Below are 27866 nucleotides of genomic sequence, written 5' to 3'. Positions count from 1 at the left end.
AGGTCCTCTAGTCCAACCCTCTGCAACGCTAAAGCATCCCTAAGAGATGGCCATCCCACCTCTGCTTCAAAACCTCCAAGGAAGGAGAGTCCATGGTCGGATCCAGCTCCTTCTTTGGTCCTTGGGAGCAAAGTTCAGGCCAAACTTCCAGTTCCCAAAAACACCTTTTGACTTTTCATCATCATGTTTTTCTCCAGCTCTGCACCTGCCGCTTGAGCCATTCAAGACTTCAGAAAGTTTTTGTGATGAAACTTATTCCACTTGGAATAATCAAAATTATAGTCATCTCATCTTCTGAAAGCCCAGGAGATATTTCTGGAGATTGCATGAGCCTCGGAAAGCAATATGACAATACTAATTGCGCTGTGTCTGGGAAAGAAAAAGTTGGTGCAGAGAATATTTCCTGTGTTGGAGACAGATTGAGTGAAGATGCAGAGCTGGCGAAAGAGGGGTGTGCCTGCCTTGTGCTTCCTAGCTCCGAAGGTAGAGTTGAAAACCACCCAGATTGGGAAAGCCCAGGCAGTCTGGCCTTGCAAGAGTCTTTGGGTTCTTCTGCTTTGTCTCCTTGGCAGGTAAGAGGAGGAGGAGGCAGAGCCAAAATGAGATCCCTGCTCCTTCTGTTGCTGCTTCTGCTGCTCATGATGCCCTTTGGAGTCTGCGGGAACCACAAGGCGAAATGCCCCTTGAATCTGGTCAGGGATCAAACGGATGCTCGCAATTACTACCGGCCTGGACACTTTCTCATCAGTGGGATCATATCTCCAAAACGCTTTCGTACAGACACTGCATACGTCTTTTCTCAGACACCCTTCACCAGGACTAAAGCGTATGTACTTATATGCAGATGGTTTCGTGGTTCTCCAGTCCTTGTAATGGTTCCTATTTATCAAGGAAAGAGCCCCTTCCTCAGGGCTGGGGAGCCAAGGGCTGGTGTTGCAGGACTACCCTGCCCTGACCATTGGTCTTGCTGTTGGAGGAGCTGGGAGCTGGGGAGGGGTGTCTAGTCAAAGATTCTAGTAAAGGGGGGGGGTGCTCATTCGTGTAGTTTCTGATCCAGAATATGGACAAAATTATAATTTTACCACACACTCAAACCTGCAAGCCACCAGGCCCCATATGTAACTAAAAGGGGACTGAGGTATTTGGTGCTTCTCTTCCGTCAATCAAATTGTCTCTTATCTACCTTTGGTCCAGCCCGTTGGAAGAAACCAAAGACCACTGCAGCAAAAGCAGCCTTTGCAGCAACTTCCCAGTATATCACAATTTTTGAGGGGCGCCTTCATTTCTTACTCATAAAACCATAGTAGAAAGGAATCATAGAGCTGTAGAGATGGAAGGAACCCGGAAGAATCTCACCTGAAGCATCCATGACACATGGTCACCTTCGGAGGGAGTCTCTTCCACTGTTGAAAAGCTCTGTGTGCTGTTTGCATCAAAGCTCCGGTCATGGAGCAGAGATCTCCAAATTTTTGTTCTATGCTAGACAGGAAAAGGTTTGATATTAATGCAAAAGGATAAATAAATACTAATCTTTGTGGATCATATAATGCTTCCTCCCTCCCATTCATATGAATATACGTTTCACTCTTTTTAAATAATTCATTTACTGCAGGGGGGCAACTAGGTTCCTCCGGCACGTGTTGTCTTTCCTGTTCACCATCGTAGAGATCAACCAGGATCTCAGGCTCTTACCCAACATCACCCTGGGCTACAACATCTATGAGAACGATTTCGATGCAAGGATGACTTCGGAGGCCATGCTAGAGCTGCTTGCAGGCAGTGGATGCAATATTCCCAATTATCACTGTGGAGAACAGAATCACCTGCTGGCTGTTCTTGAAGGAGGCAACAGTTTCATCTCAAGAGTGATTTCAGCCTTGTCAGGCATCTACAAAATCCCACAGGTAAGTAGTGGGAGAGCATGGAGGGAAAAAGAATTTCAACTGCGTAAAATTCTACTTTCTCTTTGTGGAGGGGTCAAGTGGGGATATTTTTAAAAATGGGAAAATCCTGAGCTATGGATCCAACATCCCTTTTTCAAATCTGAGCCTTCACCAACTTGACACCTCCAGATGTTTCAGACTACAACTCCCATCAGCCTCAGCCAGCAGAGATTTAGATCTCAGTCATTTCATGTGATTAAATACCCGTTATGCTGAAAGTAAAATAAATTGGTGATCTTTTGCTTTCCTTGCTAGATCAGTTATGGCTTCACTGCCCAGGTTCTCGAAGGTAAAACCCTGTTCCCTTTTGTCTACCGGATGACTCCCAAAGAGGAAAGTCAGTACCAGGGGATTGTTGAATTGCTCCTGTATTTTGGATGGACGTGGATTGGCCTCTTCACTCCAGACAATGACAGTGGAGAAAGATTTGAGAGCGCTGTGAAACCTCTGATGCTCAGCAAAGGGATCTGCATTGCTTTAACAAAAAGAGTACCAGAAAATGATCTAAATCAATTTATCAGGCCTGGGGAACCTTTTTTCCTATGGAGACAAGTTGGTGTATTTTTTTACTATGCAACCAATGTAATGGGCATCACTGTACCCCTGTCAATAAACATTTTATATGAGAAGGAAATAGGGGCAAAAGTCTGGATCACAACAACTTTGCTAGGAATCAGAGTTGGCGTTTACATGCCTCCAATCTTATTCCAGCACCTCCATGGTTCTCTGTCCTTTGCAATTCAGACCGGAATAAGGAGCAGCAAAGGTGGCAAATATAAATTGCAGACCTATTTTCTGGATTATTTTGATGAAGCATTTCAGTGTTCATATTCAAAGCATCTGTTGTCCGTGAAAGGCTGGGTAAGATGCAGAGAGGAGGAGAAACTGCAGCTATTGCCCCAAGAGCAGCGTGAGATAACCCTGTCTTTAGACAGCTATGGCTCTTACATCAATGTTCAGGCTGTGGCTCAGGCCTTGCATGCTTCGCTTTCATCTAGATCCCAGAGGAGGCTGATGTTGGAGGAAGGAGAGCAATGGGGACCCCAAAGGCTACAGCCGTGGCAGGTATTTCCTTCCCCTTTTTGCAAACTGCAGTCCACACAGATGCTGATCTTGACGGGGATAAACCTATAAAATATCAGAGTTAATATTAGTAATAGTAGCAGACCGCCCAACATATCTCTGATGAAAATAGAACCATCCCATTCCATAATGATAATCTTACTGTTTATAGCCAGGGCTACTTTCAGAGGGGAACATGCTGGAACTCAGTTCTGGCACCTCTCAGGTGGGTGCCATTGCCGTTCTAAGAAGGAGGTGTTCATGGTGAGTTCCGGCAGCTTTTTTGCTAGAAATATATCACTGTTTATACCCCACACATCTTTTTGGGTTGCCTCAGCACTCTGGGCAGCTCCCAACATAAATAAATTAATACTAAAATATGAAACATTAAAAATATTATATTAAGTCTATATCCTCCAACATTTCTCCAATGAAAATAGGGACATTCTAAGGAAAAGTGGGACATTCCTTTTTTAAAAAATAATAATATATTTTTCCGCTTTCAAGTCCTGTCTCGCAATTTAGTTCTTTAGCTTCCATTGCCCACATTGTAGGATATATTTCAATCCTGCTAGTGTCTTCAAATTTTTACAATTATTATTCAAATACACAATAAATGTACACCAATCCCTTTGAAATTTTTGATCAGCCTGTTCTCAAATCCTGCAGGTTAGTTTGGCCAGTTCTGCGAAGTCCATCATCTTTGCCTGCCACCATCCTCTTATCCACACTGAATATGTCATTAACTTGATGATATTGCAGCCACCCTGTAAGAAAATCCTTCAATTTGATCATATGGTTTAAGTTTAAAAGCTTTCTCAGTTTCCACCAAAGTGCCTTTATATGTGGCCCACCTTCCCTCCGTATTTAATTTTTGTACCGTCAGTACCTCAATAGGTGAGATCCACCATGGTGTTTTCCTTTCTAATAGGTTTTTATTTCTTTCTTTTTTAGATACTAATCACATGGTTCAGGAAACCTCTATGAACTTTCACTTTGTCATACCAAAGATAAGAATGCCACCCAAATCTGTTATCATAACCTTCCACATCTAAAATATCTGTATTCTCCATCGTTATCCATTCCTTTAACCAACAGAGACAGGACGCCTCATAATAGTGTTTCAAATCTGGCATGGCAAATCCACCTCTTTCTTTTTTAATCTATTAACAATTTATATTTCATCCTTGGCTTTTCCCCTGCCAGATGAATCTCAATACTACTTTTTGCCACTCTTTAAATACACCTGTCCTTTGAACACTGGAATTGTTTGAAACAGGAATAACATCTTGGGTAATACATTCATTTTTACCACTGATATTCTACCAGAAAATGACAACTTTAATCTGCTCCATATTTCGAAGTCCCCCTTGATTTCCTTCCATGTGGATTCATAATTATCATTAAACAAATTAATATTTTTTGGTATTAACCAAATTCCAAGATATTTCACTTCCTTTTGCAACCATAATTTCTGATCTACGTTGCAATTCCATGACCATATTCTTCACTAACAGTTTAGTTTTACCTTTATTGAGCTTAAATCCTGCTACTTGCCCAAATTATACTCCTTTACTCCAATCTTTATCCCTCTCACGTATGACAATTCTCTCAAATTCTTAGTTCATACCTCCAGGACCGTTATAAATATCAATGGTGACAACGGGCACCCCTGTCTAGTGCCTTTAGTTATATCAAACTTATCAGTCAAAGTGTTGTTCACTATCAATTTCACCTTTTGCTCTGTTTTATTTGATCCCAGAATGTCCCACTTTTCCAAAATGAAAAAGGAAAAGTGGGAGTAGGACTGAGATATCCATCTTGGCTTCCAGGTTTCTCAGTGCTGGTGCTTTCCCCTGTCATTCCAGCTTCACCCTTTCTTAAGAGAAATCCGGTGTCTGAATACTTCCAGAGGCAGGCTGTGCTTGGATGAGAACTGGGAGCTGCCAGCAGACTTCGATATTATGAACTGGGTAATGTCTCCCAATAAGTCGGGTGACCTTTTGAAAATTGGGAATATAAGGCGAGAGACGTCTGCTGGCATAAAGTTCACCATTAACCCAGAAGCTATTGAGTGGCCCAAGAAATTCAACAAGGTAAGGGGAATCACAGAGAGGGGAGGCTAGGAGATCCCAGTTTTCCTTGAACAAACGCTGAAAAATGACCATATCAGGTTGACCAACGGTGTCTTGACCGTCAATAACAGCTGCAACCACCACTCCTACTTTAACCGAATCTTTAACCGAATGGACTACGTAGATAAGAAGAAAAGGGAAAGTCCCTAGTAAAAGTGAACTATTGGGCTTTCATACATGCAGAAATATAGAAAGCAATTTATTTTAGAAACGATAATTACTGATTTATTGTGGATTTTTTAATTTGTGGAGTAAGCTCACTTGTAGATGTTGCAAATGTTAAACTATTGTATGTGCAGGAATTGAGAAGTGCACAGTTTTTGGTGAAGGATGATAATTTATTTTAAAAATTGCCTATTGTAATATAAGGCTAACATTAAGAAATGGCACATGAACTAGAAATAACTAAGGAAATAGATCAGCAACAAGAGGAAACCTTGCATGACTCAAGAACAGAGAGAGGGAAACCAGTATTTGGAAAAGTCATATTAAATTTATCTAAATTAGTGGTTGAGAGATTATCAGAATCCTGAACTTTGGGGAAATCACATTTCAGACTCCATTGCCATTTTCTTTGAAGATTTATTAAGCAGGGAATCAGCTAAATGGAGAAGAGGAATCAGAGTTCTGTGGCGCAAACCTCAGTTGTCCTGAACGAATTATGAAGAACAAGATATTCTGGTCACCCCAATGGTCAGTGGGGGGTTGAAAGGACCCTGATGAGGGGTCAAAGGCTGCAGCCCAAAGATCTGTTTGAATTCACTCTATGAGTGAGTTAAATACCCACAAATACTCCTAACTGTTCCTCTTTGTTGCACCTTCTTGTCTTCCTGGTTAGACCGTGCCTCGTTCCAGGTGTAATGAAAAATGTCGACCTGGATATGCCAAGGTGGTTCTAGAAGGAAAGCCCATTTGCTGCTATGCTTGTGCTCGGTGTGCGGAAGGGACCTTCTCCGCCCAGGAAGGTGGGTGACTCCAAGGGGGAAGGTATTTCTGGAGAGAGTAAACACACGGCAGTAATCCAGTCTCACCCGCTTTTTGTGAGATTTCTGCAGACATTGGGGAATGTGGATTCTTTCTCGACATCCATAGGATTAACCAACTTTATTACATCCAGGAAGGGCGTTGAAAGGAGTGGCCATAAGGAAGAAATCTCTGGGGTTGAAAGTGGGCAGCTGTGAGAGGAAGTCCCACAAACATTCCTTTTTTTTTTATACCAAGTCACACCAAAAAAGAAATAATTTTGATATTTATAAAAAATAATAGACAGGTGATGCAAATCAGCCAATTTTTAAAAGCAAAAGCACAATAAAAACAAACAATACTTCATATGAAAATTATTACAATATAATCAATGGACTGTTTTGATCTCACTACTATGAACATTGAATGGAAGCAACAGAAAACTGTTTGCAGTATTTAACATTCTTATTTCCTGAGGTCCACCACAGAGTTTTTCAAAATGTAAAAGAGCACAGATCATTAAGGATGTAACTGATACTGCAGCCACTCTTTTTCCTCTTCCCCAGATGCAGAACATTGCACCAAATGCTCAGAAGATCAGTATCCAAACAAGGACAGAGATCATTGTGTCCCCAAGATTATCATCTTCCTGGCTTATGAAGAATATTTGGGAATGGTTTTAGCTTCCGTTGCCCTCTTCTTGTCCTTAACAGTAGGCACTGTGTTGGGAATCTTCATTAAATACAAGGAAACTCCCATAGTCAAAGCCAACAACCGGGACCTCTCCTACATCCTGCTCATCTCCCTCCTGCTTTCTTTTCTGTCCTCCTTCCTCTTCATTGGGCGCCCAAGGAAACAGACCTGCCTTCTCCGACAAACGGCCTTCAGCATCATCTTCTCAGTTGCTGTTTCTTCTGTCTTGGCAAAGACCATCACGGTGGTGCTGGCCTTCCTGGCCACAAAGCCCGGGAACAGGGTGAGGAGATGGCTGGGCAAGAGTCTGGCCAACTCCATTGTCATCTCCTCTTCTGGGGGGCAAGTTCTCATCTGCACCCTCTGGCTGGGCTCTTCTCCCCCATTCCCAGAGCCCGACATGCGCTCCCAGGTGGAAGAGATCATCCTGCAATGCAACGAAGGGTCTGTGGCCATGTTTTACGTTGCCCTCGGCTACATGGGCTTCTTGGCTGCCACCTGCTTCACGGTGGCTTTCCTAGCCAGGAAGCTGCCTGGCTCCTTCAACGAAGCCAAGCTGATCACCTTCAGCATGCTGGTCTTCTGCAGTGTTTGGGTGTCTTTTGTTCCCACCTACCTGAGCACCAAGGGCAAGTACATGGTGGCCGTGCAGATCTTCTCTATGTTGGCCTCCAGCGCTGGGCTTCTGGGCTGCATCTTCCTTCCCAAGTGCTACATGATTGTGCTGAGGCCTGATCTGAACACAAAGGAGCACCTGACAACCAGAAATTGAGGGGACATCTGATTCTTAAAACATTCCATGTTCCTGATGTCCAGAAGTGCATAAAGGAAACACACCTGATCATCCATGTTGCTCATGCTTCATCTGTGAAAGAGATTGTGTTCCTTCTTAGCCCTGGTTTTATGTAGTCCTGTTCACATGAACCGTAAGATGGGAGGAAATGTTTTGCTACCTTGCTTTGCCAAGGATTACAATGAGTCCTGGTGTACTGCCCGTAGTTTGTAAACTATTATCTTTTAATAATTTTGTGTTTTGGGAACTTATATTTATCTCACAACAAGATAGTCTAGAGGGAGATAGGAATTAGGTTTTTTTGGTCTGTTTGCTTTGCTATTAACCATATCAATTCTGATATTCAACAATACTTTCTAGTTATGTCATTTCTAGATATTTAAATACCTGTGCTCCATTTTCTACCGGTATACTGAATCATTCAGAAGTTCACTTCACATCATTTCATTCTCCTAAACGTTGTATATTAATAAATTGAGAAATTCATTTAAGTTCTCTTCCGTAGTCTGCTGGTTTAATTTCTGTATTGTGTAAGCTCTGCTCCCTGTTCTAAAGAGTAGTAACTGACCTTAGCCAAGCCTTGACTGGAGTACAATGGATTTTATGGCGTTGTCCAGAATATGACACATTGTGCCCTGATGTTGAGTGGATCACCAGATTACGAGTGAGCCAGCAATCAATCAAAATGTTTATTCGGCTTTACGCCCATCATAAAGCACAACACAAAAAACAAATAAAATAAAACAGCGGTCTCGTACAAGCCACAAGTATTATAACACAATTCACGGCTCACAAGGACAAATATTGGCAATTCAAAAGAAAAATTTAAGATTAAGATTAAAAATTTAAACACTACACTAAATTCAATATCTGTTGTCATTATCGAAAATTCTTATAACTATCAATAATCAGCTAACATTCCATTCCGTCTCTTGTATGAGAGGACGGCTGTTAGGAATTTAGCAACCTGTAGGGTAATATAAGGATCCACATCTTGAAGAACCCAGGCAAGCTGTAGGTCTACTGGTTTGTCAGCTATAGGCTGGATTATGGAGTTTAGTATACTAGCACGAGCTGAACTGTACATAGGGCAGATAAACATAACATGATGTAGAGATTCAGATGTTTTCATTTCACAAGCACACATTGAAGGGACTTGGCCCTTAGTGAATCTATGTCTCAGCACGTTTGTTGGAAAAACATTGAACCTAGCTCTAATGAAGGCATATCGGTGAGATGCGGCCATAAGCGATGTTAAGTAGGACGGAGCATGGTAGATAGGGGTTATGCCGAGATTTAACGGCGAGCAGGCTCCACCACCAGCTAAGAAATTTTGGTATAGCTCCGCATCATCCAGCCTTTGATTTATACACCTTTTTGCCACGTTTAGATCCAGTTTGAGCAATTCAGTGGGCGAGATCTCATAGGACAGCAATTTGGCATGGATTTTTCCTGACCACAAATTTGTGAAGTCATCCCGCCACATGCATTGAATGAGATAGTGGTTCGGGAGTTTATGCCATAGGGAGATCCAATAAATCAAAACTCTCCTCCATAAAACTAACTCCACTGAGGGGATCTTCATTTCTAAGCGAATAGCCGCATTACTTACGCATGTTGGTAGTTTTAAAAGTCGGCGTAAGAATTGGCTTTGAAGCGACTCTAAAGGTGAGAGGTTTGCAAAGGCAGCCCATAAAGGTGCAGCATAGGCCATTGTGGCCATCACTTTGATGCTATACACTTTCAAGGCCGCAGGGATGAATAAGGCCCCCTCAGAGTAGAAAAAACGGAGGAGGGAGTGTGATAGGGCTTTTCTCTTGTTTTGAAGATATTCAACGTGCGCTTTCCACCCTAAATTATATTGAAAATAAATTCCTAAATATTTAAATTTATGTACTTGTTCGATTTTCGTGCCCTCCAATTTCCATGAATATAATTTTCGACTCCTTGAAAATATCAGTACTTTGGACTTGGTGTGGTTGATAGACAGATGATTAGAATGGCAATATGACGCAAAAATCTTTAGTGCCCTCCTTAAACCCAGTCTGGAGTAAGAGAGTAGTACCGCATCATCTGCGTAGAGAAGTAAAGGACAACGATAATCTGCTATACGGGGGGTGTGGATAAATTTTTGTGAGTCGATTAATGGGTTCCTCATATCACTGATAAATAAGTTAAAAAGAAGTGGCGCTAAAATACAACCCTGGCGTACACCCTTATTTACTGGCACTGGGTTAGTTAGGTCTCCAGCAGGGGATATTCTTACCCTGGCCACGGACCCAGCATGAAGTTGGGAGATAAGCCACAAGAGCCTTCTATCTATTCCCCAGCAGGCAAGTTTATTCCATAGTAATTGCCTCAGAATACTATCAAACGCAGCTTTCAAATCTATGAAAGCTGCGCAAAGTTGGCCCCGTCGAGGTGTCGAGTGTTTCTGGGCTAAGTGATACAGAATAATTGCCTGATCTGTTGTAGACCGGTTTAATCTAAATCCAGCTTGCTCGTGCCCAATCAGGTCAGCCTCAACTGACCACTTCATCAACCTTGCCAGCAAAAAACGGGCATATATTTTCCCAATGGACGATAGCAGACTGATATTCCGGTAATTCCCTGGGTCACCGGGAGGGCCTTTTTTGTAGATAGGAATTATAATGGCCTCCTTCCACGTTGCTAGTATTAAGCCCGTGGCATTTATTGCATCAACGTTTTAGCTAAAATCCCTGCCCACCATGCAGAATGTAGCTTTATAGCCTCAACAGGGACCAAATCTGGCCCAGGGGCCTTACCAGTTTTCAGCTCAGCTATCAATTCTAGGATTTCAGCAGGGTCGGTATTGGGCCAGATGGGAAGGGGATTAGAAGGTCTCCAGTGAGTGGCCGGAGCTTCTGCCACTGAGAAATATTTTCTCAGGAACTGCTCCCATGTAGGGGCCGGGATCACCGTTAAGGGGTATTTCGTGTTTCTTCCCTTTATTAAGGACCAAAATTTCCGGGAGTTATGAGATTTTGAGGCAGAAATTATAGTCTGCCAGCGATTTAAATGCCATTCCCGTTTGGCCGATTTCTGGGCCTGTTTGTATGCTTTTTTAGCCAGGGAATAAGATGGAGGTAAGGCCAGAGCACCGGAAAGTTTATAGTCATTATATATTGTATGTAGATGGAGTCTGGCTAGTTTACAAGCAGAGTTGAACCAAGGGGCGCCAAATTTAAAATAATCGTTTTTAACTCCATAGGTTGGAGAAGTAAAAAAGCAAGTTAAAACTTAAAACTATCAGGCAAGAAAAAAAATTCGTACAGGTAATAGGATCACGTGGGACTATTCCTACGTCCTGCTGATCACCAGGAAACTTTTCTCGGATAAAATCCGTATATCTATGGGTGAGGGCAGGGGACCATCTAATCCCCTTTGTTTTAGTGGACGGCTCCACAATCACCGGGATTGGGTGGGAGCGCTCGAGCAACTGCTAGTCAACACATAACTTGGTTGTCAGGGGAAGATGGTCACTGAATTGGGCATTATCAATTTTAAAAGAGGTGACATTCAAAAATAGATTCCGGGAAACCAATACATAGTCGAGAACACTGTTTGATTTTAACCCCAGGTGGGTGAACTCTCCTGGTATATCTGAAGGACACCTGCCATTTAATATAATTAAATTAAGGCGTAATGTCATCTGATAAAGCATCACTCCCGCTGTCAGGGCTGCCTCAGGTCTCAGCTCACAAAAGACCAACGCCAAGCTCTTCTTATATACAAGGATGTTTATTGCAGTTCATTATTGGTTCCACAACTGAGGCGTGCAGCCCCGCGTCTCTTTCTCCTAGACATTAGAAGTCCCCTCTGAATCGGTCCCTCCCCTACACCAGTTTAATAAGCTAACGCTGCCCCACCTCTTTCTCTCTTTCCTTTTCCGCAGGGTCTTTCTGCCCGCCGGGGTTCCTCCCCTCCTGCTTTCTCCTGAAGCGGAGTCTCCAGACTGCTCCTCCCCCCTCCTGCGGGCTTTGGGTCCTGGCCCCTCCTCCTCCGGGCTCCCTGTTCTCCCGCGCGCCTCCTCATTTGAACTTGGCAGGCGCGCCCAACTTCTGACCTTTCTTTTGACAGTTATGCTACTCCCCTCACTGCCTTCCTCCCCTTCCGGGAGAACGGCTTGCTCTGATCCCTCCCCTTTCTCTGTCGCCGGAGCTGCTCCCTCTGACACACTGGAACCTCCCCCTCCCTCACTGCACTCTGGTGGGGAGGCTGGCCCTGATCCCCAGCTGCCGCTTTGGGGTCCCCTGCTGGCCCCCCGCTCCTGACACTTTCCCCCCGGGGCTCCCCTTGCCCTTACCACAGGCGCCCCTTTCTGGGAAACCTCTGATTTGCTGGAGAGACTCATGGAATCCCCTGCGTCATTGCTATCCTCTTCCTCGCTCTCCTGGGATTCCTCTCCATCGCTCTCCATTTCCTGCCTTCGCTGTGCCTCTGTCCCTGTACCCCTGACACCCGCCTTATTGACTTTTACATCCTTTGATATTCTAGTGGGGATATATACTAGATCGTAGGTTTGAGCGCCGGGGTCGACCCACCATTTAGACTTTATAAGATCCTCCCAATTTGAGGCTCTCCGAGCGTTAAAATCGCCTCCGGTAATGTAGGGGACATTAGGATATTTAAGATAGCAAGAAAGTAAAAAATCCTCTAGGGATTCCCATCTAGAAGTAAGATCAGCTGCTAACCCTCCCGGGGGGAAATAGACATTTGTAACCAATAAAGAGAAGTTTCCACCAGAGATCAGTCCGGTAATAGCATAAGGCGGAAATGCGTGCACTAGTGAAAGTTTAGCCCGAAGTTTAAGGGAGATACCAATTGTCAGGCCACCTTTAGGGCGGCCACCATTCGTTGACAGGCTAGCAGGCAGACATATAAACTCAAAGCCATTTAACTCAATTTCCTCCTCCACCCAAGTTTCTTGTAATAGTATGATAAGAAAGGAATTAATATATTTTTGGAATTCTGGATCTGATTTTTTAATTTTCCATCCTGCAATGTTCCAACTTAATATTGAAGGCTGGGGTTTCCTCGTTCCTCCAATTGACTGTCATTCGGAAGGTTGGCTCAACTTTAATACGGGAAGAGGGGAGCCAATAAAGAAATCAGTTATCTTCCTCTGATGAAAAACCTCTCGTAAAGGCTGAGTGGGAGGATTTACAAGGTTGTCTGACTGTTGAACTGGGCCACTCGATCTACTAGGAGTAGGACCTTGAGCAGGGGAGGACCCCTTTTCCAAAAGAGTTTGGTGGGCCACCCGGTGTGGTCCATCTATCTCGTCAGAAGTTTGGTCTCTCTGTAGCCTGCTACTGGTCTTTTGGGCTACTTGATTTATGTGGCCTGTTGGATCTTCAATCAGTTCCGTCACTGGTCTTGCTGTTGAATCCATAATACTCCGCAAAGAGGGATAAGGCTGAGCGAGTGGGCTATTTGGGAAGGTTGGCAAAGGCACCTCTTCTCTTGATTGGTCAGTGCTATAAGAAGGTTCCAGGTCTGGCATCGATGAATGTGTAGAAGGAGATTTTTCCTGTTGTGTGCTATTTTCTTCTGGTATGTTTATCAAGGGACGGTCGTGTAAATCTATTAAGAGCACGGAGGGTTGTTCTGGTTGGAGGGAAGGACTGGTAGTTGCTTCTTGGGGTTGTATCATATCCTCCATTACCGACATACATTTAGCATTAGATATTGCGAGATCCATATGAACTGGTTCTTCTAGGATGTCATGATCGCTGTACATGGGTATTCTGGTGCTGAGCTTCCTGATAAATTGGGTTTTAAGCGATTCAAGCCTATTAATAATTTCTTTTTGTTCCACCGCTGGTAAATCTGCAAAGGAGGCAATGGGTTCGATCTCTTCTGGTGGTGTCAGGCCACTTTCCGGATGGTCATTGTTCTTTGCTAAGGGAGTGGAGGCCACATGACTCATCTCCTGGGGGAGAACACCCACTCCGGTGTCCACTGGTGGATCGGGTTTAGCAGATTTTAAGCCCTCTTTGGTTATTGCCTCCAACAGTAGGGGTTTAGGCGTAGGGTCTATAAAGGCTCTCGTTGGTGGTATCCCACAGCGAAACAAAAATGCTTTCCTTCGTAATATGATAGTGGGAATTTTTGCGGATTGGAACGCAAGCAGGACTCTCTGGGATTTATGATGATAGACAAGGGGGAGGACTGCACAGAGGTCAATTTGTGTTGCCTCCATATTTAAAAGCCCCATTAGTAGTTCCTTGGCACCGCCCAGAGTTCTCCATCTTGGGTCCCCATTTTGTATAGTTGGGCACACTTTCCTTGGTGTTAAAATCAAGGATTGATGACCTAATTGAGGGTTAAGGTTGTATTTAAATTTGTCAGTATGTTTGTTATTTAAGGAGAAACTCCTCGTCCCCTTCCTCTCTTCAAGAGACTTAACACCGGCTGACGCTGGAGAGGTAGTAACTAGCTTTTGTTGGAGACTGTGCAGCCGGGACGAAAGATCATCTAGTCTTTTGAATATACAGTGCAAAGTTTTGATTATTAAATGGGACTGTTCAAAGGCCATATGATTGGCCGTGCCAAGGACCAGTTCCTCCTTCTGAGGAGAGACTACACTCTTACTGTTGCCCACATTGCTTGTTATTTGAGGTATTATTCGCTCTTCGTCTTTAAGTGCTGACATGCAATCAATCAGAGGGTTAAAACGGTTCTGAGTTTCTACTGTGTAGGAACAATCCAGTAGATTACTCCCTTCCTTAAAGTGACATGGTTCCACCTTTGTTTGCTTTGATCTCGGAAAGGGAACAGGGACTGTCTCCTCCGAATCTCTAAGACGTTTCCCACATCCCATAATTCAGATATCAAGTAGAGGGGGGATAGTATTTTAACGTCAACTCAGGAGATAAATATTTCCTTCAAGCCTGCCAGCACTTGCAGTGGGGGTATATTTCACTGCCTGCTCATATGAAAGTCGGCGTCTTCACCTTCACCCTCACAGTCCGGCAATTTAGTTCTACAAGGAGACTACCGGTAAGCAACACAGACCATTCCTTTGAAGTCCTACTCCCACCAGGACTACGACTAATATAAAAGTTCTCCTTCGGAGCTTATCGCAGGGCCCACCGCGGGTCGGTCTCAGATAAAAGGGAAACTCCCAAAGGCCTCACCGGTAGTGTTGGTTTGGCTTTCTTCCTCTGTACGGCCAGCACTCTGTTTGGAGGTAGATAGTGGCTTCCCTCGACCCACTGCTCTGCTCCGCCGTACTCCAGTAAAACAATAAAAACAATAAAACAATAAACTAAAAGCAAAGGGAAGTGAGGAGGTGATAAAGCAGCTGCTAAGACGTTAAAACTGAGAGTTTAAAACCAGGAAGTGGCTAAAAACTACTTTAAAAACTACTTAAAAGCTTAACTAAAAGCAGAGGAGTCTGACTAGGCTGCTGTGTCCGTCGCCATCTTGGCTCCTGAGCCAGCAAGAAGTTTAGCATTGGAGGGAATCAATGAGACGAAGCCAGATAGTTGTATTCCCTGCCTGCCAAACCTTTCCAGAGGAGGCATCTCAGTCAGGAAGGAAGAGCGAGAGGCCTCCTCCTCCAACTCAGGTTCCTCCCATTCAGGTCCTCCTCCTCCAACTCTGGTTCCTCCCATTCAGGTCCTCCTCCTCCAACTCTGGTTCCTCCCATTCAGGTCCTCCTCCTACTCAGGTTCCTCCCATTCAGGTCCTCCTCCTCCAACTCAGGTTCCTCCCATTCAGGTCCTCCTCCTCCAACTCAGGTTCCTCCCATTCAGGTCCTCCTCCTCCAACTCAGGTTCCTCCCATTCAGGTCCTCCTCCTCCAACTCTGGTTCCTCCCATTCAGGTCCTCCTCATCCTACTCAGGTTCCTCCCATTCAGGTCCTCCTCCTCCAACTCAGGTTCCTCCCATTCAGGTCCTCCTCCTCCAACTCTGGTTCATCCCATTCAGGCCCCATTTATAGAGCAAAACCAAGATCAGATGGTAAGTGAAAATAATTGACAGAACAGCCACTGGTAAAGCATTTAGATTCATTAGCTAAGATTGCATCCTACTTAGACTTTCATCTCTCCAGACTAGTGGAAAGCTTGTGGTTCGAGGACCCAATCCCCCCCAAAGTGGAATGAATGCACAAGGACACGTGATATAAGGTTAATGGGCAAGAAAAGGCCACAACTTTATTGATTACAGCAAATGAAAAGGTATTGGCTTAGGTATTGTATTACGCCAGCTGACTCCACCCCCTCAGAGAGGGGTGAGTCTGAAACAAGGGGGGTTTATTCACCAGTAGGTGGAGCCTGTTGATGCTAATCCAACTATAGGCTCTCCCCCGATGTCACCGAGGGTCGTGCCATGGCCTCCTGCCAAGCAGGCATCGGACAGAATACACAACCGCCAGATTCCTTTAACGGAATACCCAAAAATTGAAGGCAAAGGCGATGGCCACACCTAGCCCTTCGAGACCACAACACATTATTCCAATGCCTAACCTACCCACCAATACCACGAAAGTTGTGACGATTGCTACGAGGTAGGCGAAAAAACCAAAAAGCCTAATGCCAAATGGAAAAATTCCTACCAGGCCCCCCGGACAACCAGGGCGACCAACCTAAGGTCCATAGCAAGGCCAAGGAAAACGAAGACCCTGAGCTCAAAGGGAGTGGAGGGTGGGTGAATCGCGACGGGACGGCGAAGAGTGAGGCCGAGGAGGGGCTGGCGCCACAGCATTTAGGCTGCTGTACACGCCGCCTCGGAGGCACCTGGTTGGGTGCCTGCCGATGGGCGTGGGCGCCAGCCAGGTGAGTGGGAGGCAGGGGGCTAACGCCCCCCGCTAGAGGCGGAGCTCGGGCTCCCGCCCACAACCACTCCCCTCTCTTCCAGGAGGAGAGTCTTTACTAAACACTTATTCTTATAGCAATTCTACCTGTAGCAATCCAATGAAGGCTCCTATATAAATTTAATAATTAAGGTCCCAAGAAAGCTGACTGGGTTACTAATGTGTGCAACCACAGGAGCTAGAACTTTATATGCACAGAAATGGAAAGAGGGAGGATTGGCTTATGAAACTGGGGGAATATGCTGAAATGGTGAAATTACCTGCTAAACTAAGAGGACATGAGGATGAATCTTTTCAGGAAGAATGGAGACCATTGATATTTGTCAAACTATCATCCATACATGAAGTCAAAGGCAGGTTTGAAATATAAGCAGCGGATGACTGAAATACGACATTGGGGCTTTGATAATAAAAACATGTCTTTTAAAACATCTGATAAAAAGAAGTAACAAAAACAAAGATAGAGAAGGGGGGTGGGGAGTCAAGAAGAAATTGTGTGGGGTTTTTTGTTTTTTTGTTTTAAACTGTATGCGAAGACAAGTGATTGGAATATCTGTGGAGACTTAATAATAATTATTTTTTTTAATGTAGTGAAGAAAGCATTCACCCAGATTCTTAGGAAGTTGAGGTAATTTCATTCTGTTTTATTATTTTAACTTTTGGAAGGCCTCCTCCTCCAACTCTGGTTCCTCCCATTCAGGTCCCCATTTATACAGCAAAACCAAGATCAGATGGGCAAGTGAAAATAATTGACAGAACAGCCACTGATGAAGCATTTAGAATAGGTTAATTAGCCAAGATTGCATCCTACTTAAACTTTCAACACTTCAAATTGGTGGAAAGCTTACTAAGTTCTCAGTCTTATAGCAATTCAACCTGTAGAATTCCAATGAAGGGTGCAATATAAATTTAATAAATAAAGGTCCTAAGAAAGCTGACTAGTTTATGTATGTGTGCAACAACAGCAGCTAGAACTTTATATGCACAGAAATGGAAAGAGTTCCCCACCAAAGAGGAATGGCTTATGAAATGAATATGCTGAAATAGTGAAATTACCTGCTAAAATTACCATCCAAAATGACCATCCAAAATGATGGATTGTTTAAGGAAGAATGGAGATCAGGGATATATTATCTGTCAAACCATCATCCATACATGAAGTCAAAGGCAGAGGATTATTGAAATACGACATGGGGGCTTACATAATAAAAGCATATATATTTTAAAACATCTGATTAAAAGGAGTAATAAAAACAAACATCGAGAAAGGAGAGGTGGGGAGGCAAGAAGAAATTATGTATTTATTTTTACAAATTGTATAAGAAGAAAAGTGTTTTGGAATATCTATGGAGACTTTATTAAATTTAATTTTTTAAAAATATATTTTTATTAAGGATCCACCCAGATTCTTAGGAAGTTGAGGTAATTTGAGTCTCTTTTATTATTTTAACTTTTTGTATGTTCTGAAGTAAGTTTGTAAACTTTTTATGATTATCCTGCCTTATCTTTACGTAAAGCGCTTTGGGAGTTATTGGCCTAACCGTGCGATACGTGGATTTTATGAAACAAATGAAATGAGTAAGTAAGTAAGTAAGGAGTAAATACTAATAAATAAATGGATAAAGAATAATAAAACTGCTAGAATGCTAGCCTGGCGCAACGGGCTTGGCGCCTCAATGTGCCTGCTCTTTCTTACATATATTGCCCCCACCTCACTGAACCACCCTTAAAACCAATGCTAACTATCCCAGAGTATTCTGTGGGGGACCTAGGTGTGGGGGATAACCAGTGAGCTGGAGTCTCAAGCCGATGTTTTTAAAATAACAATAAAGATTTATTTTAAAACCAGGTAGTATAATACAAGTGGAGAAACTTAGGTTACTTCAGTAATAATACGCTAGTTCACTTCAATTCGTTTTCACAGGTTTCAGCTTTATAGTTTGGTTCCTTTCTAAGGCGGTACTTTCCTTCAGTTAAAGGTAAAGGGACCCCTAACAGTTAAGTCCAGTCGCGGACGACTCTGGGGTTGCGGCGCTCATCTCGCTTTATTGGCCGAGGGAGCCAGCGTTTGTCCGCAGGTCATGTGGCCAGCATGTCTGGGTCATGTGGCCAGCATGACTAAGCCGCTTCTGGCGAACCAGAGCAGCGCACGGAAACGCCATTTACCTTCCCACTGGAGCAGTACCTTTTTATCTACTTGCACTTTGATGTTCTTTCAAACTGCTAGGTTGGCAGGAGCAGGGACCGAGCAACGGGAGCTCACCCCGTCGCGGGGATTTGAACTGCCGACCTAGGCAAGCCCTAGGCTCTTTGGTTTAGACCACAGCACCACCCGCGTCCCTCTTTTCCTTCAGTTACCCACCCCTTTAACAAATCCAGCTCCTGAGGGACTTTCAGTAACAGTCTTAAGGGTTCACCACACCCCCCCTTCCTTCACTGGGTTTTGGAGGTCTATTCTTTCCTCAGAAGAGTCTCTCCCCTCAAGACTAGTTTGAGACCTAAGTAGACCTCAGCTCCTACTTCTGTCTCAGCCTCAGTCTCCCAGCAAGATCTGGTCCTATTACTCCCGCAGGACACTACACTCAGACCTTCACTGTACAGTGGAGTGGACCTTTTCTCCAGAACCAACTCTGCCTCCTCAACACTCTTTGTATATCAACCTGACTCCTATCCTATCTCCCTACCTAACTCCCAACCTCCTTCCTCAACCAGCTCAACTCAACCAACCACACCACCCTCAACAGCCCAACTCCCTGTCTCCCTCCAACGCCTCTCTTTTTAAACTCTCCCTCCTGGAACCACAGCCACTCAGAGGCTGCCATTCTTTCACCATTTCCTGGCAGGAGAAAAAAGTAAAAAAGAACTACTTATGGAACCAACTTTTCCGTCACACCTGGCTTCTGCACACGCAATTGTTTACAAGTAGAGAAGTTTCTGCTCAAAGACGAGGAGCAAGTTGGCTCCATGCGCAACAGAAGCTCTCCTTCCGCAGAATATGTCGAAGGGCAAGGGAGAGTCAAAAGTTCAGAGCAACCTTTCTCCCCTCAACCAAATCCAGAGAGCTCCCCTCTGTTGGAGAAGCCTTTCAAAGATGGGGTGGAAATTCACTTGAAGTTGCTTCGAAGCCACCAAGGCGCTACTTCCCTTCAGGGGGAGAACCAGAATGGAGCGGCAGGAATCAAGCAGCCCAGACCCACCCAAGGGGGCCGGAGGGTGGGCTTGAGAAAACCCTCCCCATCGCAGGCTCCACTGGTCTCAGTCTCTAGAAGCCTCCAGGAAACAAGATCCCAACACCAGTTATCCCGTTCACAGTACTGAGGATGGTATTTCTGAGCATTCTTCATTTATTCATTTTATATATTCCTATTTATTCCTTTATTTATTTATGTACTGGATCTATATACTGTTCTCTCCCTGGAGGTGTCAGGGCGGTTCACAGAACAAAATCAAAATATAAAACCACAATATACATAATCAAAATAAAAACAAGAACCCAATAACAGCCTCTGAACTCCCCCCACATTTTGAAAGGGCTTACGATGCCTGGGATTCAAGGCTGGGACTCCTTCATCTGGCTGTTGTCCATCCCTGACTGTCCCACCTCTTCTTAAAAACCTCCAATGAATCATAGAAAGGGAGACTTGGAAAGGGACCCCAAGGTCCTCTAGTCCAGCCCTCTGCAACGCTAAAGCATCCCTAACAGATGGCCATCCCACCTCTGCTTCAAAGCCTCCAAGGAAGGAGAGTCCATGGTCGGATCCAGCTCCTTCTTTGGTCCTTGGGAGCAAAGTTCAGGCCAAACTTCCAACTCCCAAACACACCCCTTGACTTCTGTGCACCATGTTTTTCTCCAGCTCTGCACCTGCCGCTTGAGCCATTCAAGACTTCAGAAAGTTTTTGTGATGAAACTTATTCCACTTGGAATAATCAAAATTATAGTGATCTCCTCTTCTGAAAGCTCAGGAGATATTTCGGGAGATTGCATGAGCCTCGGAAAGCAACATGACAATATTAATTGCACTGTGTCTGGGAAAGAAAAAGTTGGTGCAGAGAATATTTCCTGTGTTGGAGACAGACTGAGTGAAGATGCAGAGCTGGCGAAAGAGGGGTGTGCCTGCCTTGGACTTCCTAGCTCCAAAGGTAGAGTTGAAAACCATCCAGATTGGGAAAGCCCACCCAGGTTGGTCTTGCAAGAGTCTTTGGGTTCTTCTGCTATGCCTCCTTGGCAGGTAAGAGGAGGAGGAGGCAGAGCCAGAATGAGATCCCTGCTCCTTCTGTTGCTGCTTCTGCTGCTCATGATGCCCTTTGGAGTCTGCGGGAACCACAAGGCGAAATGTCCCTTGAATCTGGTCAGGGATGAAATGGATGCTCGCAATTACTACCGGCCTGGACAGTTTCTCATCAGTGGGATCATATCTCCAAAACGCTTATATAAGGAAACTCCATACGTCTTTTCTCAGACACCCTTGGCCAGGAATGAGGGGTATGTAAAATCATATGTGGATGGGTTTCATGGTCCTCCAGTCCTTGTAATGGTTGCTATTTATCAAGGAAAGAGTGCCTTTCTCAGGGCTAGGGAGCCAAGGCTGTCCTCATGTTGCAGGTCTACCCTGCCCTGACCATTGGTCTTGCTGGCTTGGCTGATGGGAGCTGAGGGTCCACTAAAAGATTCCACCCAAACCTCTCCCATTTCCTTGTTCCCTGGGTCTTCCTTAGTGAAACACTCTCCTACCTATGGATGCACTGAATTTCCCCACCTGCAGGATGCCATGAAACTCAGGCAATTCAACCTTTGAGCTCTGGAAATTGCCTGAGTTTCATGGCTTCCTGCAGGTGGGGAAATTCAGTGCAAACTTTTGAACCCTGACCAGATTCATTGGCATTCTTGCATTCTTCTATTATATCCTTATACTGATATAATATTATAAATGACCATCAACAAATTGTCGTTAAAGAATGCTATAGTTTTAAAAATGGATTTTTTAAATCCTACAGGTTAAAGTTTGGTGGATGGAGAGCAGGAAATATGTGCTTTAATTAAAATGATAAATAAAATAATATGAGTCAGGAGACTTCCTTGTTAGTGGAGTCTAAAACGTGAAAAGGAATTATTCAATTTCTTCACACACACACAAAACTGGTCTCATTTCTAACGGTTGCAATGGTTGACAAAGTAGGTACCTGTTTCCGAACCCAGAGGGTGGCATGAAACTCAAGCAATTTCCAAGCAACTGAGATTACTTATTTTATGATTATTCTATTTGGATCACAGTTCTCTTTATACAACACAACAGGACACCTACATCTCAGAATGAAAAAATCTCTCTTGAAAATGGGTGGGTTTTTATGGGAGAAGAGCAGGAATGATATGCTTCAAATAAAATGATTATATAAAATAATACAGACCAGGGGGTGTCCTCATTGGTGGAGTCACTGATGAAAAACATGTGCAAAATTATAGGTTTTACCACGCACTCAAAGCTGCAAGCCACAAGGCCACATTTCTAAGTAAAAGGGGACTGAGGTATTTGGTGCTTCCCCTCCTTCAATCAAATTGTCTCTTATCTACCTATAGTCTAGCCCCTTGGAAGAAGTCAAAGACCAATGCAGGAAAAGCAGCCTTTGCAGCAACTTCCCAGTATAGCACACATTTTGAGGGGCACCTTCATTTCTTACTCATAGAACCATAGTAGAAAAGAATTATAGATTGCAGAGATGGAAAGAACCTGGAAGAATCTCACCTGAAGCATCCATGACACATGGTCACCTTCGGAGGGAGTCTGTTCCACTGCTGAACAGCTCTGTGTGCTGTTTGCATCAAAGCTCCGGTCATGGAGTAGAGGTCTCCAAATTTTTATTCTATACTAGACTGTAAATGGTTTGATATTAATGCAATAGGATTAATCAATACATACTAATCTTTTTGGATCATATAATGTCCCCACCCCAATTCGCATGAATGCCAGTTTCACTCTTTTTAAAGGATTCATTTATTGCAGAGACACACCTAGGATCTACTGGTACATATTGTCTTTCCTGTTCACCATCCAAGAGATCAACCAGGATCTCAGGCTCTTACCCAACATCACCCTGGGCTACAGCCTCTATGAGAACTATTTCGATGCAAGGATGACTTCGGACGCCATGCTAGAGCTGCTTGCAGGCAGTGGATGCAATATTCCCAATTATCACTGTGGAGAACAGAATCACCTGCTGGCTGTTCTTGAAAGAAGCAACACTTTCATCTCAAGAGTGATTTCAGCCTTGTCAGGCATCTACAAAATCCCACAGGTAAGTAGTGGGAGAGCATGGAGGGAAAGAAAATTTCAAGTGCATAAAATTCTAACTTCTCTTGGGAGGGGACAAGTGGGGATATTTTTCAAAATAGGAAAATCCTGAGCTATGGATCCAACATCCCCTTTTCAAAACTGAGCCTTCACCAACTTGACACCTCCAGATGTTTCAGACTACCACTCCCATCAGCCTCAGCCAGCAGAGATTTAGATATCAGGCATTTCATATGATTAAATACCCGTTATGCTGAAAGTAAAATAAATTGGTGATCTTTTGCTTTCCTTGCTAGATCAGTTATGGCTTCACTGCCCAGGTTCTCGAACGTAAAACCCTGTTCCCTTTTGTCTACCGGATGACTCCCAAAGAGGAAAGTCAGTACCAGGGGATTGTTGAATTGCTCCTGTATTTTGGATGGACGTGGATTGGCCTCTTCACTCCAGACAATGACAGTGGAGAAAGATTTGAGAGCGCTGTGAAACCTCTGATGCTCAGCAAAGGGATCTGCATTGCTTTCTCAAAAAGAGTACCAGAAAATGATCTATATCAATCTATCAGGCCTGGGGAACCTTTTTTCCTATGGAGACAAGTTGGGGTATTTGTTTCCTATATAACCAATGCACTGGGTATCATAACACTCATGGCAATAAACATGGCATATGAGAAGGAAATAGGGGTGAAAGTCTGGATAACAACAGCTTTGCTAGAAATCAGAATTGGCTCTCATCTCCCTCCAGATTTGTTCCAGCACCTCCATGGTTCTCTGTCCTTTGCAATTCAGACTGGAATAAGGAGCAGCAAAGGTAGCAAATTGCAGTTCAATCTTGGGGATTATTTGAATCAAGCATTTCAGTGTTCATATTCAAAGCATCTGTTGTCCGTGAAAGGCAGGGTAAGATGCAGAGAGGAAGAGAAACTGCAGCCATTGCCCCAAGAGGAGTGTGACAGAGCCCTGTCCCAGGACAGCTATGGCACTTACATCAATGTTCAGGCTGTGGCTCAGGCCTTGCATGCTTCGCTTTCATCTAGATCCCAGAGGAGGCTGATGGTGGAGGAAGGAGAGCAATGGGGACACGCAAGGCTACAGCCGTGGCAGGTATTTCCTTCCCCGTTTTGCAAACTGCAGTCCACACAGATGCTGATCTTGACTGTGGATAATCCTTTAAAATATCATAGTTACTATTAGTATTAGTAATAGAAGCAGACCGCCCAACATTTCTCTGCTGAAAATAGGACATCCCATTCCATAATGAAAATTTTACTGTTGACACCCCGGGGCTTTTTTCAGGGGGGAACTCGCTGGAACTCAGTTTTGGCACCTTTCAGGTGGGTGCCATTGCCATTCTCAGAGGGAGGTGTTCATGGTGAGTTCCGGCGCCTTCTTTTCTAGAATAATAGCACTGTTTATACATCTTCTTCAGTTGCCTCAGCACTCTGAGCAGCTCCCAAAATAAAGAAATTCATACTAAAATATTAAACATATTAAAAAAATTCCGATATAGGATTAGACGGCTTGTGGGTTGGATAACTCCACATCTGCCAACATTTCTCCAATGAAAATTTTTGTAATAAAAATAGAGACAGCCCATTCCATAATGATATTCTTATAGTTTATACCCAGGGCTTTTTTCAGAGGGAAACTCGCTGGAACTGAGTTTTGGCACCTCTCAGGTGGGTGCCATTGTCATTCTCAGTGGGAGGTGTTCAAGGTGAGTTCCAGCACGTTTTTCAGCTCCCAACATACTAAAATATAAAAAAAATAAAAATTTCCAATATAGGATTGGACGCCTTGTGGGTTGGATAACTCCACATCTGCCAACATTTCTCCAATGAAAATAGGAACATTCTAAGGAAAAGTGGGAAATTCCAGGATCAAATGGAAAACTGTCTCTAATTCAGGGACGGCCCTGGAAAATTGGAGCACTTGCAGGGTCTGTAGTAATAGAAATGGCTAAATAGGAATTCCAGTCTACATGAGATACACGCAGCCCCAAATCATAAGAGGTTGAAGTGAGTAGGACTGAGATATCCATCTTGGCTTCAAGCTTTCTCAGTGCTGGTGCTTTCCCCTGTCATTCCAGCTTCACCCTTTCTTGAGAGAAATCCGGTGTCTGAATACTTCCAGAGGCAGGCTGTGCTTGGATGAGAACTGGGAGCTACCAGGAGACTTCGATATTATGAACTGGGTGATGTCTCCCAATAAGTCTCATGTCGTTGTGAAAATTGGGAATATAAGGAGAGAGACATCTGCTAGCATAAAGTTCATGATTAACCCAGAAGCTATTGAGTGGCCCAAGAAATTCAACAAGGTAAGGGGAATCACAGAGAGGGGAGGCTAGGAGATCCCAGCTTTCCTTGAACAACGGCTGGAAAATGGCTATATCAGGTTGACCAATGATGTCTTGACCATCCAATAACAGCTGCAACCGCCACTCCTTCTTTCCACAGCAGCTAAGATAGGAGGGGAATTTGTGGTGCTCACAGAAAGGATAGAGCCCAGAGGTCCTCAGAGAAGACACCATCTATTTCCAAGCCAACAGAGAATTTAAAAATTCTGAACAGGATCTTCGACAGAAAGGACTACGTAGATAAGAAGAAAAGGGAAAACACCTAGGGGAAAAGGAGAAATACCTAGTAAAAGTGAACTATTGGGTTTTCATACATGCAGAAGGATGGAAAGTAATTTATTTTAGAAATGATAATTACTGATTTATTGTGGATTTTTTTAATTTGTGGAGTAAGCTCACTTGTAGATGTTGCAAATGTTAAACTATTGTACGTGCAGGAATTGAGAAATGCACAGCTGTTGGTGAAGGATGAGAAGGTTTTTTTATAAATAAAAAACCTATTGTAATATAAGTTTAATGTTAAGGAATGGCATATGAACTAGAAATAACTAGGGAAATAGATCAGAGACAAGAGGAAACCTTGCATGCCTCAAGAACAGAGTGAGGGAAACCAATCTTTGGAAATGTCATATTAAATGTGTCTTAATTAGCGGTTGAGAGATTATCAGAATTCTGAAATTTGGGGAAATCACATTTCAGACTCCATTGCCATTTTCTTTGAAGATTTTTTAAGCAGGGAAGCAGGTAAACGGAGAAGAGGAATCAGAGTTCTGTGGCGCAAACCTCAGTTGTCCTGAACGAATTATGAAGAACAAGATATTCTGGTCACCCCAATGGTCAGTGGGGGGTTGAAAGGACCCTGATGAGGGGTCAAAGGCTGTAGTCCAGAGATCCTTTTGAGTGAGTTACATACCCACAAATACTCCTAACTGTTCCTCTTTGTTGCACCTTCTTGTCTTTCTGGTTAGGCCGTGCCTCGTTCCAGGTGTACAGAGAGATGTCGACCTGGATACGCCAAGGTGGTTCTAGAAGGAAAGCCCATTTGCTGCTATGCTTGTGCTCGGTGTGCGGAAGGGACCTTCTCCGCCCAGGAAGGTGGGTGACTCCAAGAGGGAAGGTATTTCTGGAGAGAGTAAACACAGGGCAGAAATTCAGTCTCAAACACTTTTTGTGAGATTTCTGCAGACATTGGGGAATGTGGATTCTTCCTCGACATCCATAGGATTAACCAACTTTATTACATCCAGGAAGGGCGTTGAAAGGAGTGGCCATAAGGAAGAAATCTCTGGGGTTGAAAGTGGGCAGCTGTGAGAGGAAGTCCAACAAACATTCCTTTTTTATATTTTATACCAAGTCACACCAAAAAGGAAATGATTTTGATATTTATAAAAAATAATGGACAGGTGATGCAAACCAGTAAATTTTTAATAGCAAAAGCACAAAAAATATAAACAATACTTCAGATGAAAATTATTACAATATAATCAATGGACTGTTTTGATCTCACTACTATGAACATTGCATGGAAGCAACAGAAAACTGCATTTAAAATGTAAAGTTAAAGAGCTGTTTCTTCAGGATTAGGCAGGATCCAAAAAAATGCAGTTAACAGAAGTGGAGTGCTCATTGCTACTCAGTTTATCCTAGATCACAATGTTGCTTTACCTATTATAACATTCTTATTTCCTGAGGTCCACCACAGAGTTTTTCAAAATGTAGCAGAGCACAGATCATTAGGGATGTAACTGATGCTGCAGCCACTCTTTTTCCTCTTCCCCAGATGCAGAACATTGCACCAAATGCTCAGAAGATCAGTATCCAAACAAGGACAGAGCTCAATGTGTCCCCAAGATCACCACGTTCCTGGCTTATGAAGAATATTTGGGAATTGTTTTAGCTTCCGTTGCCCTCTTCTTGTCCTTAACAGCAGGCATTGTGTTGGGAATCTTCATTAAATACAAGGAAACTCCCATAGTCAAAGCCAACAACCGGGACCTCTCCTACATCCTCCTCGTCTCCCTCCTGCTTTCCTTTTTCTCCTCCTTCCTCTTCATCGGGCGCCCAAGGAAAGAGACCTGCCTTCTCCGACAAACGGCCTTCAGCATCATCTTCTCAGTTGCTGTTTCTTCTGTCTTGGCAAAGACCATCACGGTGGTGCTGGCCTTCCTGGCCACAAAGCCTGGGAACAGGGTGAGGAGATGGCTGGGCAAGAGTCTGGCCAACTCCATTGTCATCTCCTGTTTTGGGGGGCAAGTTCTCATCTGCACCATCTGGCTGGGCTCTTCTCCCCCATTCCCAGAGCCCGACATGCACTCCCAAGTGGAAGAGATCGTCCTGCAATGCAACGAAGGGTCTGTGGCCATGTTCTACGTTGCCCTCGGCTACCTGGGCTTCCTGGCTGCCACCTGCTTCACGGTGGCTTTCCTAGCCAGGAAGCTGCCCGGCTCCTTCAACGAAGCCAAGCTGATCACCTTCAGCATGCTGGTCTTCTGCAGTGTTTGGGTCTCTTTTGTGCCCACCTACCTGAGCACCAAGGGCAAGTACATGGTGGCCGTGCAGATCTTCTCTATGCTGGCCTCCAGCGCTGGGCTTCTGGGCTGCATCTTCCTTCCCAAGTGTTACGTTATTGTGCTGAGGTCTGATCTTAATACAAAGGAGCACCTGACAACCAGAAATTAAGGGGACATATGATTCTTAAAACATTCCATGTTCCTGATGTCCAGAAGTGCATAAAGGAAACACACCTGCTCATCCATGTTCCTCCTTCTCCGCCTCTGAAAGAGATTATGTTCA

General features: G+C 44.0%; 2 protein-coding genes across 2 annotated transcripts; both read left to right on the top strand.

The window, feature by feature from the left end:
- The first annotated feature begins 375 nt into the window (after nucleotides 1-375).
- On the top strand, nucleotides 376-27866 carry LOC308577468 (vomeronasal type-2 receptor 26-like). The gene is made up of 7 exons (XM_081177677.1): nucleotides 376-483; nucleotides 20575-20917; nucleotides 22434-22725; nucleotides 23018-23821; nucleotides 24807-25034; nucleotides 26042-26168; nucleotides 26854-27866. Exons 2-7 carry the CDS (start codon nucleotides 20649-20651, stop codon nucleotides 27750-27752), a joined length of 2619 nt encoding a protein of 872 aa, XP_081033803.1. The 5' UTR covers nucleotides 376-483; nucleotides 20575-20648; the 3' UTR covers nucleotides 27753-27866.
- LOC308577476 (vomeronasal type-2 receptor 26-like) lies at nucleotides 472-7987 on the top strand. The gene is made up of 6 exons (XM_081177685.1): nucleotides 472-826; nucleotides 1613-1904; nucleotides 2199-3008; nucleotides 4874-5101; nucleotides 5979-6105; nucleotides 6670-7987. Exons 1-6 carry the CDS (start codon nucleotides 600-602, stop codon nucleotides 7566-7568), a joined length of 2583 nt encoding a protein of 860 aa, XP_081033811.1. The 5' UTR covers nucleotides 472-599; the 3' UTR covers nucleotides 7569-7987.

This window comes from Podarcis bocagei, assembly GCF_964188305.1.
Source record: "Podarcis bocagei genome assembly, chromosome: 18".
NCBI lineage: Eukaryota > Metazoa > Chordata > Lepidosauria > Squamata > Lacertidae > Podarcis > Podarcis bocagei.
The sequence above is the reverse complement of the archived record's forward strand: the minus strand, read 5'-3'. Positions and strand labels throughout refer to the sequence as shown.